General features: G+C 35.2%; 1 protein-coding gene across 2 annotated transcripts in view; it reads left to right on the plus strand.

The window, feature by feature from the left end:
* Positions 1 to 2,660: 2,660 nt before the first annotated feature.
* LOC102809107 (gamma-aminobutyric acid type B receptor subunit 2-like) overlaps positions 2,661 to 15,547 on the plus strand; it is a 52,687-nt gene continuing 39,800 nt past the window's right edge. For both annotated transcript variants that reach the window (XM_085501059.1, XM_085501058.1), the window contains exons 1-2: positions 2,661 to 2,763; positions 6,050 to 6,514. In XM_085501059.1, coding sequence (XP_085357185.1) covers positions 6,236 to 6,514 — 279 coding nt within the window. In that variant the 5' untranslated portion in view covers positions 2,661 to 2,763; positions 6,050 to 6,235. The remainder of the gene's footprint in view (positions 2,764 to 6,049; positions 6,515 to 15,547) is intronic.

A 15,547-nucleotide genomic window follows, 5' to 3' on the forward strand; every position in this document is an offset into this window, starting at 1 on the left:
CAAAATATTTGTTAAGGATATTTTGTTTTTACAAATACAGCTATGTTAACAGTTTCGGGACCATTTAATCCGTGGTTTCCATGGCAACGTCATCTTTCCATCTCTCAAATATTTGAAGCAAAGGGTACACTTGTACAGCATTAAAATATAGTACTCGAGTAAACCCAGTAAACTAGCTGTGCAATCGCCTTAGCAGTACACTAAATACTAATTCCAAAATACCGGATAGAAACAATGGATTAACTTCATTAATCTGTCCACGTTATTATGACGAATCACAATAACATATCTGTTCGTGACAGTAGCAATTCGTCTTCCATCACCAAATGAATGCACTATTCTATTATTCCGGTTGTCCTTGGTACACCTGTTGCACGTGTCACATGCCACTGTAACTGCGACTGGCGCAGCAGAGAGACTAAACATCCACGTCGTCATTTAAAAATAGTATCGTCCTCCAAAATCCCGAGCCATTTTCATCCTCATCGATCACTTCGATAACTGAATGATAGGAGTTTTGCAGTATTGTGTTAATGTACCTCATTGTGGGTCCGGTTTAGTGAACTTTTCAGATTATGTGATTGTTTTTGGGGGACGGGGAATGAATGATAACAAACATTGTAGCAGAAACTCAACCTTTGTATAAGAGCATGGTAGTTTGCACAAATTATTGCCAGTGAATCCGTAGAAATAACATTACCATTGTATATGTTTTCATCCGGGTTCACAAGTTGAGAAACAACAACCGTCTGCGATTTTGTTTTCTTCGTTCGCGGCTTAACGTCACAGAGAGACAACAATTTTGTCACTCTGGTTTCATCCGCTCAATTATACGTGCAAGTTTTCCACGAATAAAAGACGCAAAACCGTAATGGCGGAGTATAGAATTTATGTTTTTCAGGGTCATCATGTAGAGCCCATAAAAATTAAAAATAAATGAAATATCACTCACAGAGATTTTTGTTGACGTGTCTTTAAATACATTTCAGAATATATATCAAAGAATAGAATGCTATTCATTTTTTTTACTTTGACTTTGAGTGCTCTACGGCTACCACAAAAATACGTTATTTCAAGGCAAATATGTAATTTGCAGTATTTATGTTATACACACGAGAAATTTCACCAATGCAACCCAATTGAACATAGCAGGCGCGTTATGTCGACAACCCAAGAAAATATGTATGTATGCCGATATATTAAAGAACTTTTTATTTAAAAAAAAAGACTTAGAAAGTATTATTCGCCGCGACTGTTAGGTTCCAAATGTGAACCTCGACGAATTATTGACGAGAATGATGCGTTTCCACGATCCATTGACCCGAATGTACCCGCGGGTGCCCGTATAACCGTTTCGTCCCCTGAGACAGACTACAGACATGCGCACAGTGAGTGAATAGCCACAATTGACGCAATAACAATTCATTTGTTTTATTCATTGCCGCAGACTGGTTACTCACTATTATTTGCGTCTTCCACTAGTACGAACGTGTAGCAGTGGATGATAATCACCCAAGTGAGTCATATCTTAGTGGGTTTCATTTATATTGCTATCATAATTCCTCCCCTCATCGATGTCAAGTTACGGGATTTTACACCCGATGTGTTGATATTACCTAAGTACGTCCTTTAACAATACAGTGCAAAGGTATCAAATAAAAATAAACAGCTATAATTTATGATCTCAAGTTTTTTTTTTATTTTCGACATTTCGGGATTTTGTTTCTGGGTATGACTGCACTGTTTGCCATATCAATGCGGAAACAAGTATATTACGTAAAATGAATTATTCGTTCTGTTACATTCGAACAAAGCTAATATCAGCTACTAGTCTTCACATGGCACAGTTCCTGGTAATATATAACTTATCATGTCATGGAAAGTCATATTGATATTTAGAAGACGTGCCCATATGAGCATAACAGGGCCACTTAATTACTTGAAAACCCTTCATCGGAACACTACATATTCAACGACCCTGTTGAACCATGTGACGAGTCTCATCATTCATGATCATTCAACGTAAAAAAACACCGTGTGATTTATAGAATAGATATATTTTTAATCAAGGAAAGAGCTGGTTAAATGTCATGACATCTCGAGGGCAGTGGCGACCATCAGCTACCAACATAATACACGCATATCTATCGATTTTTTTTCACTCATCGGCCGTCCCATTTCCATCTGTATTTAGATACGGTAACTGTAATTTATCGGTTAATACCATTGGGATACAGAGAGTGAACATACATTTTGATGTTCCGTTTTTTTGCTGTTTTTTTACAGTACCTAGAACTAAATTTTTGGACAAAATAATGTTAAAATAAAAAATAATCTAGATAATGCTGAAAAAATTGTTATAAACTCGCCTTTTAATTTAGTGAGTTATCAATAAGTCTATAATATCATAGTCAACTGCACTGTTTTTTATAACTGCTTAGCTGTCTGTAGTTGCTAAATTGGGGCAAAACTCGAATCGGGTAAAACTCCATCAACACAAATGCACAGACAGGTGAAAATTAAAAATAGTGACAACATTGTTAAAAATTCAACTACTCTGCGACATTTAAGTAAATCGTGTTGTTAATAGATGTGTACCTGCATATCTATTTATAAACATATTTATAAGCTTACCACTGTTTTCATTTTAGCACCGTGCTTTGAGGCATATGGTTATATCGTGAATGTAGTGGGTTATTTTCTCGTACCTAATTCCAAGGCAAATTATCGTTGTGTGACGCTGATATTGGCGACTGTAAATTGGTAAGTTGGAAATATTTTCTTCTAGACAGTATTTCATAGTCAACTTTACTCTTTTCCTTGCTTGATACAGCCGATTTTTTTCGATCAATAATTTGTTTTCTTTTACTTAATTTTAAAGTCGGCCAAACCGTTAGATGGCAACAACAAAAACGTTTTCAGACCGTTTAGCTCTGCTATGAATCGAAATATCGATCTGTCGTTAGTGTGATAGAATACGTCATTTCGATTGTCTAAGTGATTGATCATACAGCAATCGGAGTAATTGATGAAAAGAGGCGGCAGTTTGCATCAAAGAACTTGAATAATTTAGTTAGACCCGATAAATCGATACGCAACGACTTGAATAGTGACGGGTCGGGCGGCGGGAGCTCTTTATTTGTCGGCACTATGTGAAGTGGGAGGCGATAATGGCAATGCATATACATTCTCAAATCGGTACACAGGTATGTGTCCTCACTTCGCGGTAGCTTTCTTTCACGCGATGAATCACCAGACAAAAACAAATTGAAAACCTCGTTCACATCGCTAAGTTCGTAAATTTCATGAACTCTGGTTATGAAACCCCTCTATTAGATGCTATGGATTGTTTTATAGATCTATATTATGAAGTATAGTACAAATTTGTCAACCTTCATCGCGTCTGTAATTATTGTTGTTATGGTGATTTTATTTACACATTGTTAGATTTTATCGATATTTTACTTTGGGGCTCCGAAATAAACTATCCAAATTAGACCATAATAATAATAATAATAATAATAATAATAATAATAATAATAATAATAATAATAATAATAATAATAATAATAATAATAATAATAATAATAATAATAATAACAATAATAATGGTGTACTAGTTACATCATTTCCACATACTGGTCCATGTTTACGATTCCGTTAAGCTACCACCAACGTTGAACACCATTTGACCAATCAGAACGAGTATGTATTTGACGTCACTACACTGCTGATGGATACATTCACTTGATTACGTGTACAACGCATATATCGTCCAATCAATACCATCGAGCACTATTACATCAACAGAATTCATCGTGCCCATGAGCGTATGTGGACTAAAGCAGAGTGTACGTATTTTCCTGTAAATCACGTCTTACTTTTCTTTCAAATATAGCTAAATGTGCGCCAATTCGCTAAGATTTATGAAGGTATCGTCTATCAGCAGAAAAAGGGGAAGTTGTATACGCGTTTTGTTGAATAGAGGGCAGCCTAACTGGACAATCGTCTAACCAATCATGAAGGACGTCAGTACAAATGGGTCTCAACTGTTTATAACTTTATTGAAATACATATGGCACTTGGTTAGGTTCGAAAGCGGCGTAAGAGAAGCTCCTGACTCAAATTCCACTTGTTCGGAAAACATGGCTACATTTATTCTTTTTTAACTTTGACAGCGAATATATTCTCGTCGTTTTTTTTTTCATTATAATGTGAGAACGTTTGTCTCTGAATATGAATATTGTCTCATTGTAGCTAAAATTATTATAACCATCAAACAATGCCCGCTTCGATACATTGATCTTAGAAAACCTTATCTCCTGAATATCGCTCCTGTGGCGATTAGTTTGAAATTAAATTGACCGTCCAAGAACTGAAGCCATATTTGCAATGCCCAGTGACTCTGTTTCGTTGTTTTTCAAATTGTTCCGGATTTTAATAATTCAAAAGCAAATTGCGTCTTATCCCTAATTAAAAACAACGAATACAATCTTTAATATGAATATATTAATTTTGCATTGGAAGTGATATTTTTCCAAAATTTGAAGCAAAGCAAAAAATCAATGCGTTATACAGCCCCAGTTAGTTCTCAATAGTTTTGTTATATAGTTTTGTTTATAGTAATATTGTTGGAATATAAACATGTGAGAGATATGGATCCAGGAGCTAATGCTTGATTATGATGATTTTTTAATATTAAAGTGGTTGACATTCAGTCATCTTGTATATGATCATCAAAAGAGTACTTGTCCATATTGAGAGATATTGCTCTGGAACAGCAATAATTAAAACTAAGTGGCCACCAGTCGGCCATTTTGAATACTACTGTATGACAAGATGTATAATGGATATGTAAACATAATCAGTCAAAGCACGTCTGAGCTATGGCATTCATTAAAACAAAATGGTCGCCAGTCAGCCATTCTGAATCCGATCTGAAAAACAAAACGACGTGCATCAAGAACCAATAATGTCAAATTTATGTAACAAGGTTGGACGAAATCCATCCATAAACAACCAAAACCCGGTTCCTGAATGCCAGAAGTGCTTCAGTTAATTTGTGATGATTTTTAGCAGAAAATGGCCACCATTTGGTCATTTTGATTCGGATGATCAAACCAATACATCTGTAAATCTATTACATGATGTATAATGAATATATAACATTTAAACAAAATCAGTCAAATCATGTCAGAGATATGAAACTAGAACCGCATTGATTAAAACAAATAGGCCACCGGTCGGCCGTTTTGAATCCGATCTGAAAAACACAATGTGCAAATGTATGTACCAAGTTTCAACAAAATCCATCTGCAAAACACCCGAGAACCGGTTCCGAAAAGCCAGAAATGCTTGATTTCATTTGAAAAATGGCAGCCATTCGGCCATTTAAATCAGATACAACAAAATGATATGCATATATATAATAGTATGTATGATGTATTGTGAAGTTTGAATGTAGGTTCGGACGCACGCACGCACGCACGAACGCACGAACGCACGCACACACAGTGCGTCCGAACGGGGGTTAATCAGTGAATTTGTTTCCATAGAAATTGTATATTTCTATAATATTAGCAGACATCATTGGCATAAACGGGTAAATCACTTTTGTGAAGCCCCAACTTTGAATAAAGATCAATAAACCCCGTGCATTCTTATGTATCAATCTAACATACATTGCTGTGGATTTGTAGTAATAATCTGATCACTAGACTAAGACAATAAAATGGTACTAATTTATATATGCTAATTGTTTTGAATACAATACTAGTACTCGAATGGGCTGTCCCTCGAGAAGCGCGCCCCCAGTGGTAATCAAAGTACTTTAACTTTGGGTGATAATTCGATAAAAGTGTCTGACTGACTGAACTAATATCGTCATAGATATAAATGATGCTACTCATGACACCAGCAATATCTGTTTATACTGTACACTCTGCTGTACTAAAGCAAATTTCTCGTGCAGAACCATCATCTACCCACAATCCTTTGGGAATTCACGCAGTTTTATTATTTAAACCGGCGGTTTATTTTTCTTTCCTAGGTCACCGATGAAACGTACGATAAGCACCAATTAAGAGGCACTTGGAGTCGACAGTGGAAACAAGTACTGCTAAGCGTGGAACTTCGTTCGCTACAGTTGTTTGTATATACACGTGCCTGGACGGTTCAGTCCACTCTGTGTCTCGTCCAAAGCGGCTGGTTCCGGGGTTTCAACTGTGACTCCGTGATGATGCTCCACTGTAGTTCTCTTCCCATGTTGTTACTGGCACTGCAGTTCTCATGGCCGTTACCGACAAAGACGGTTTCAGTTGCGTTGCCTGAGAACAATACCGACTCGGTTGTGGACTTGTATATCGCTGCTATGTTCCCGTTCACGTCAGACGGGCCCGAGAGTGGCGTCACCAGGGGCGTGGAACCAGCCATCAACTTGGCTCTTCGACATATCAACAATGACAGTGACGTTCTGAGCGGGTGCCGATTAAAAATGAAGTTCTATGACACTAAGGTAAGGCAGTTTAATTACTAATCGAAGTAAGCTAATTAACAACACAAAACACCAAGATCGTTTAGCATCACGGTCATTTGAAGATCATCATCAATTTTCTACGCAAATAAACGTGGGAGATTTTCATTATCTGTCGGATATGCTCGGTGCTCAGATTCAATGAATCAATGAAATATTCAATGAATCGTAATTTCAATTTCAACAAAAATCAAGGATAGGAATTTTGTGACCCTTGCAATAAGCTTTTTTTTCTTGTACAATTTACTCATTGTCGCAATCGTTAAGAACATAACAATCCGCAACATATCGATCGGGGTGTTTTCCGGGCGACGTCGCGGTGGTGTCTTATTTTTTCCTTACATACGGGGCTTACTCCTATAAAATGTACTGCCATCACTCGCTAAATGTAAATCAGACACTATATTAACTTAATGTGGCTAAAATTACCTATCATATTACGAACATTCAAGAAACTCATTGTAACAGTTCTGAATAAAGTGAATTAATTACTAGAAGTGAGACGGTCGGTGTACTCTGTACAGAAGAACTAACCGTTAAACTACTAATGTGTTACGATCCCGGGTGCTTGCCTTGGTACCTCAAAGATACTGGGGACGTCCCGCTACAGCAAACACATTGCAAATACGATTAATACTTTTCAAAAAAAATACAACAATACAACAAATATCCCGGGGTAATTTATTTCAGCAGAGTCTAGTTTAAGCTATGTATCCCGCTGATTAATACTTGTCGTATTTCAGTTGTTTATTTAAAAGACCACATTAGTGTCGTCTTCAAAAGGTCATTTTTTTCTTTCTTACTACTCACGAATAAATAACATGGGTATCCCCATCGAGGCTGAGATTTGGATCTGCGAACTTCAAAATTTTAAATAATAATAGATTTTTTTTATTTGTTTCGTTTCGCTTGTTATTCTCTCCATTATTTATTTAATAAATTAAATATCCAATTAAACAGCATATTATATTTTTTCACTGTATTATGACAAAAACTCCACAACAATGTTTTTGGAATTCGGCGGGAATTATCACAATGCAGTGTTCTCGAATTCCCTCACAGCTAAAAGCAAACTAACCGCGGTCACCGAGATTGAACAACATGGTGGTACCGATGTGCGATTTAGAATCCTTTTATACGCTACAGTCGATATACCAAGATCGACTTTTTTTTTTAATCACATGTTTCCCAGTGTTGAATTTAAATGTCAGGGACTAAGTCGGAGTGGTATTTTTTCAGACGTAGTTGATAAGCAATAATATTTAGATTGGAAAACCGAGCGAAACATTAATCTCAATAAAATGTCACCGAGCTTTATATGTTGTCGGTAGCAAAGTGATTAAAACCATCGTCACGTGAGCGGGCATGTGCAATACTAATTCAGGTATTAGAGAACTGATAACGCACGTCATCCTAATTTCCTATTTTTTTAAAAAATACCCGAATAAATGTGATTTTAATATACATCTATTTATTCACAAAAGTGCTACAATATAAGGAGATTTGTTTTACGAACCTATTTTTCTTGATATGTTAGTGTAGAGATTGTACCAATCAGTTCTGGGGAGGAAATAGTCATTCATCGCCATGGAAACATGGATTTTATTTATTTTAATTTAACTACACAGCGTTACGCCAGCACTGAAGTATTTTTCCGAGCTGAACAACTTTCGATTTCGAAATGTTGTTAGTTAAAATTGTGATATTGAATGTGGGACATGGTCTATATTTTCCACGCAAGTAAAATAGTGTCAAAAACGTATACCATTATTGTATCATATGTTTCCACAGTATTATGACGAAATTGATTATATACCCATCAATTACTGCTGATTTCCTTATGCAAAATTTGTCTTCTTATCCCGAACTGATAATACCAAAATAATGTGTAATCTTGTAAAGTCCTTTGAGCCAGTAAACTTCCCCAGGTATATAATGAAATATGTGTTGTGGTTATCATATTGTCACGAAATGTAACTTATGTCATTGTATGAGTGTTTAACGTATATTGTAGTGACTACTGTAGCAATAGGACGATTGTAATGAAAATGAATTATTATAGTATAATAAATTGAGTGTACTGCTGTAATAAAAACCACAGCAGATTATATGTATGATTTATTTCTAGTCCAACCGTTTTGATTACGTGGTTGTAAGTCGATTATTAGAAGTACACACTTTGTATCCATGTATTAAACAACTTGTTAAATTGTGTATCGACTAATACAACGTAACGGCACTGTCGCAGATATGACACTGGCGGTAGTAGTAAGTCGGTAAGTTGGCACGTTGCCAATCGACCTTGAGGGGACTCGTACGTACAAATATTGCTGCACAATTCTTAAAATTAACGAGCCATAAGCGTCAAGTGACAACGCGTGTAAACGACTGCGGCGCTATAAGGACAGAATACAGGCCATCATTATAACTTGAAAACTGAGCCAATTGATCATTTCTATTTATTCTCTCCGCTTCAGGACCTTCTTATCATGTGAATTACTCAAGTGTTGTCAACGTAATTTTAATTATGTTTTCATTTTAAGCGCCTTATTACTTATTTAAATGTTTTATTATTCCATTCATTTAGATACATTAGACAATAATGGGTAATTCCTAATATAAATTGACATAGATGGGGTATCACGTGACTATCTACTAATGGACTAAAACACCCCGTCATAAGGGAAGTACTAAGCGCGATTAGTGATGATGTGTCACTCTTACTTAAATGTTTTCATTTTATTCTCAATGACTCGCAGTAACGTCTATTTGTTCGTTACGTTGTATATAATTTCCAATTATTTGACTCGCCTTTGTTGGAATTGTTCTGACGATCGAACTTATTCAACATTTTTTTCAACTAGGTTAAAATTTTAGTTTACCCTTGTTCTGCCTTCACGCGACGGTGAAAAGCGCCTTGGAAACTTCCTAACTCTCGTCCTTTACCGGAGTTTTAATATCACACCAATTGGGACGATTCTATCCTCCGGAAACGTTATGTTAGATGAGATAATATTGAAATGACTTTCAGCCTACATATTCGGTAAATACAGACGGCTACTCGTCGGATATTGTGATGTAAATTAGAAGTCAGTCAAAATGGCCTTGGTATTATTGTATTGACTAAATCAATAATACGCATTGTGATGAGTTTGAATTTATAACATAGTACAGATGGTTGTTGCTATCATAGCAGGAGTGCCTTTACCGTTGACCACATGTTGTAATTTATGGGAATGCGGTTGTTGCATTTATACATCTTCTCGTTTCTTGCAATGAGCAACACCGATCAAAGCTCGAGGTACCCCAGCTGGGTGTCGCCGTGACGGTTCAATATGTTGCCACAGAACACAGTATAACATTCATCGGTACACATTGGTAACCTATTACAAGTTTAGCAGGATTAAAATCCATTTCTTTTTACCGAAAACTGCACAATTTCGGTAAACCACCTGCAAATGTGTGTGGCCTCTTGTAACACTAATTGTAATTCGATCAGTACGTGTCCTTGATCGAGTACGTTACCAGATATTCATTAATTATCGCAGTTCCTAATTAACATTTTAGAAATTCCATTTCAAATGAACTAGTCCAACAATTAACGTCATTAACATTCATGCTGGCAGTCGTGAATGAAAGATGATTGTTGTTTGCGTTCATTTTGGGATTGCATTGCTTCATCAGGGAGTCTAAAAGCTGATACCACATTGCATTAATGGCACCATATTAGTAGGATAGAGTTGTATTAAATCGCGGTGAAATTTATCTCCTTGGTGACTAATTACTATTACTGACTTGCAATTGCCCATTGCCAGTGAATTATAGTAACGTGCGTATAGCATATTAAACAAATCGTTGAATAATAATTCATCAATTTCTCACGTTTGTACTCGAGGTTTGATTCAGCGACTTAAGAACTTAATGTACAACGCTACTCAAATATTAAATGTTTATATATATATATTTTTCATTTTCATTTGAGACTTTAAAAATGAAATAAAAGTGTGACGTCACCGTACAGAGTTCTGAGGATACTGTACGATATACAGTATTGGTTGCTCTTCTTTCGCATTATAGCATTCTTTCCCATGTCACGCAAATATCACAATATTTAAAAAAAAAAGGTTATAAGTTATACGTATTTAAACATGAACAGAATTTAAGTAGGTTCCAATGACATAAAGTGTTTTTGTGGTCTATATAAACTGTTGAATACAGCAATAACCAGTTGTCTGTGACTTATATATTTATATACAGTCGAAAACATGTTATACTTCTACATATGGTTAAATACAGTTTATACAAGAAGTCTATAGACAGTAGGATATTGTCTATATAATTAGAGACAGCTAAAATATACGCGCAAATCTTTTGGATGGGATCCAATTTGACTATTTTTTGCGGCTTAATAGAAACTTTATTCGTAATGACATTTTGTTGCCAGCAATAATAATAAGCACATTGGTTGGATATATCTATAGTGAGTGTATGTTAATGAACACATTGGTTGGATATATCTATAGTGAGTGTATGTAATGAACACATAGGTTGGATATATCTATAGTGAGTGTATGTTAATGAACACATTGGTGGGATATTTCTATAGTGAGTGTATGTTAATGAACACATTGGTTGGATATATCTATAGTGAGTGTATGTTAATGAACACATTGGTTGGATATATCTATAGTGAGTGTACGTTAATGAACACATTGGTGGGATATATCTATAGTGAGTGTATGTTAATGAACACATTGGTGGGATATTTCTATAGTGAGTGTATGTTAATGAACACATTGGTGGGATATTTCTATAGTGAGTGTATGTTAATGAACACATTGGTGGGATATTTCTATAGTGAGTGTATGTTAATGAACACATTGGTGGGATATTTCTATAGTGAGTGTATGTTAATGAACACATTGGTGGGATATTTCTATAGTGAGTGTATGTTAATGAACACATTGGTGGGATATATCTATAGTGAGTGTATGTTAATGAACACATTGGTGGGATATATCTATAGTGAGTGTACGTTCATGAATACATTGGTGGGATATATCTATAGTAAGTGTACGTTAATGAACACATTGGTGGGATATTTCTATAGTGAGTGTATGTTAATGAACACATTGGTGGGATATATCTATAGTGAGTGAATGTTAACGAACACATTGGTGTGATATATCTATAGTGAGTGTATGATAATGAACACATTGGTTGGATATATATATATATATATATATATATATATATATATATATATATAGTGAGTGTATGTTAATGAACACATTGGTGGGATATATCTATAGTGAGTGTATGTTAATGAACACATTGGTGGGATATATCTATAGTGAGTGTACGTTCATGAATACATTAGTGGGATATATCTATAGTGAGTGTACGTTAATGGACACATTGGTGGGATATTTCTATAGTGAGTGTATGTTAATGAACACATTGGTGGGATATTTCTATAGTGAGTGTATGTTAATGAACACATTGGTGGGATATTTCTATAGTGAGTGTATGTTAATGAACACATTGGTGGGATATTTCTATAGTGAGTGTATGTTAATGAACACATTGGTGGGATATATCTATAGTGAGTGTATGTTAATGAACACATTGGTGGGATATATCTATAGTGAGTGTATGTTAATGAACACATTGGTGGGATATATCTATAGTGAGTGTTTGTTAATGAACACATTGGTTGGATATATCTATAGTGAGTGTACGTTCATGAATACATTGGTGGGATATATCTATAGTAAGTGTACGTTAATGAACACATTGGTGGGATATTTCTATAGTGAGTGTATGTTAACGAACACATTGGTGGGATATTTCTATAGTGAGTGTATGTTAATGAACACATTGGTGGGATATATCTATAGTGAGTGAATGTTAACGAACACATTGGTGTGATATTTCTATAGTGAGTGTATGTTAATGAACACATTGGTGGGATATTTCTATAGTGAGTGTATGTTAATGAACACATTGGTGGGATATTTCTATAGTGAGTGTATGTTAATGAACACATTGGTGGGATATATCTATAGTGAGTGTATGTTAATGAACACATTGGTGGGATATATCTATAGTGAGTGTACGTTCATGAATACATTGGTGGGATATATCTATAGTAAGTGTACGTTAATGAACACATTGGTGGGATATTTCTATAGTGAGTGTATGTTAACGAACACATTGGTGGGATATTTCTATAGTGAGTGTATGTTAATGAACACATTGGTGGGATATATCTATAGTGAGTGAATGTTAACGAACACATTGGTGTGATATATCTATAGTGAGTGTATGATAATGAACACATTGGTTGGATATATATATATATATATATATATATAGTGAGTGTATGTTAATGAACACATTGGTGGGATATATCTATAGTGAGTGAATGTTAACGAACACATTGGTGTGATATATCTATAGTGAGTGTATGATAATGAACACATTGGTTGGATATATATATATATATATATATATATATAGTGAGTGTATGTTAATGAACACATTGGTGGGATATATCTATAGTGAGTGTATGTTAATGAACACATTGGTGGGATATATCTATAGTGAGTGTACGTTCATGAATACATTAGTGGGATATATCTATAGTGAGTGTACGTTAATGGACACATTGGTGGGATATTTCTATAGTGAGTGTATGTTAATGAACACATTGGTGGGATATTTCTATAGTGAGTGTATGTTAATGAACACATTGGTGGGATATTTCTATAGTGAGTGTATGTTAATGAACACATTGGTGGGATATATCTATAGTGAGTGTATGTTAATGAACACATTGGTGGGATATATCTATAGTGAGTGTACGTTCATGAATACATTGGTGGGATATATCTATAGTAAGTGTACGTTAATGAACACATTGGTGGGATATTTCTATAGTGAGTGTATGTTAACGAACACATTGGTGGGATATTTCTATAGTGAGTGTATGTTAATGAACACATTGGTGGGATATATCTATAGTGAGTGAATGTTAACGAACACATTGGTGTGATATATCTATAGTGAGTGTATGATAATGAACACATTGGTTGGATATATATATATATATATATATATATATAGTGAGTGTATGTTAATGAACACATTGGTGGGATATATCTATAGTGAGTGTATGTTAATGAACACATTGGTGGGATATATCTATAGTGAGTGTACGTTCATGAATACATTAGTGGGATATATCTATAGTGAGTGTACGTTAATGGACACATTGGTGGGATATTTCTATAGTGAGTGTATGTTAATGAACACATTGGTGGGATATTTCTATAGTGAGTGTATGTTAATGAACACATTGGTGGGATATTTCTATAGTGAGTGTATGTTAATGAACACATTGGTGGGATATTTCTATAGTGAGTGTATGTTAATGAACACATTGGTGGGATATATCTATAGTGAGTGTATGTTAATGAACACATTGGTGGGATATATCTATAGTGAGTGTATGTTAATGAACACATTGGTGGGATATATCTATAGTGAGTGTTTGTTAATGAACACATTGGTTGGATATATCTATAGTGAGTGTACGTTCATGAATACATTGGTGGAATATATCTATAGTAAGTGTACGTTAATGAACACATTGGTGGGATATTTCTATAGTGAGTGTATGTTAACGAACACATTGGTGGGATATTTCTATAGTGAGTGTATGTTAATGAACACATTGGTGGGATATATCTATAGTGAGTGAATGTTAACGAACACATTGGTGTGATATATCTATAGTGAGTGTATGTTAATGAACACATTGGTTGGATATTTCTATAGTGAGTGTATGTTAATGAACACATTGGTGGGATATTTCTATAGTGAGTGTATGTTAATGAACACATTGGTTGGATATTTCTATAGTGAGTGTATGTTAATGAACACATTGGTGGGATATTTCTATAGTGAGTGTATGTTAATGAACACTTCAATAAACATACACAAGCGAGGCAAAGCTATGGTGAGTATACGTTGAAGTTGCTTTGCCACGTTGCAAATATCTGGAATATCCCACCCGGGACAAGCTAAGAACATAACATGTCTGTATATCATCTCTTAGACAAACTACAAATTAAATGTCCTTCAAGGACAAACAATGCCCCTAACTCATTGAGTGTGTAGTGTTTACAGCTTCATACTCTGCAGTTAATTTGTCATTACCCATCTGCAATCTCAGCATTTTAGTACCTCGAAGATTTGCAAATCGGGAATACAACTTTATTAAAGATGCTTTATGCGATTTATTGTGTTTATATTTATATTTTGTCTAAGAGAGATGGTGGACTTTCCTAATTAATTGGATTTCTTGGTTTAAATGGAAATGTTCAGTGGATAAGTGATATACATGAAGTCCGTCACACATGGCTCGGATATTTGGGCATTCAGTGCAGATTCGAGATATGTGGTGTTAGTCACATAATCCAGGTATTAGGACATTCAGTGCGCTGGTGATATATGTATCGTCACCTGTTCAATGTAATCCTACCTTTATTCTACAAATGAGAATACCCTGAAAACTGAAATTCAGAAGCACTGATATATTCATATACGCATCCATCCATCTTTAACCTAAACATGTTCCTGTGTTTGAGCACAACCTTTCACGTGGCAGCATTTGCTTCGTAATTTAACACACCATCGTCTTGATAATTGATATTACCCCAGTACTATTAATTATCTAGTATCACATATCAGCACATGTATGTTCATACTCGTTTACCAGTGTGATTTGGTTAGTCTGTGCAGTGCAGTATATATCGGATATGACGTACAGATATACCATTACGTCATATGCATTAGTTGCGTTTATTAAACGATGGCAGCGTGTAACTATCTGTAACTACGATCAATACATTCGTCCTAATATCCCCTCAAATGGAAATCGTAACCACGCGAATACTGTGCAAAATGGTTTTGCTTCAGTCATTGAGTACAACGATTGCAAATGTCCGG

The sequence above is a fragment of the Saccoglossus kowalevskii genome, chromosome 7, assembly GCF_978046115.1.
Source record: "Saccoglossus kowalevskii chromosome 7, keSacKowa6.1, whole genome shotgun sequence".
NCBI classification, from domain to species: domain Eukaryota; kingdom Metazoa; phylum Hemichordata; class Enteropneusta; family Harrimaniidae; genus Saccoglossus; species Saccoglossus kowalevskii.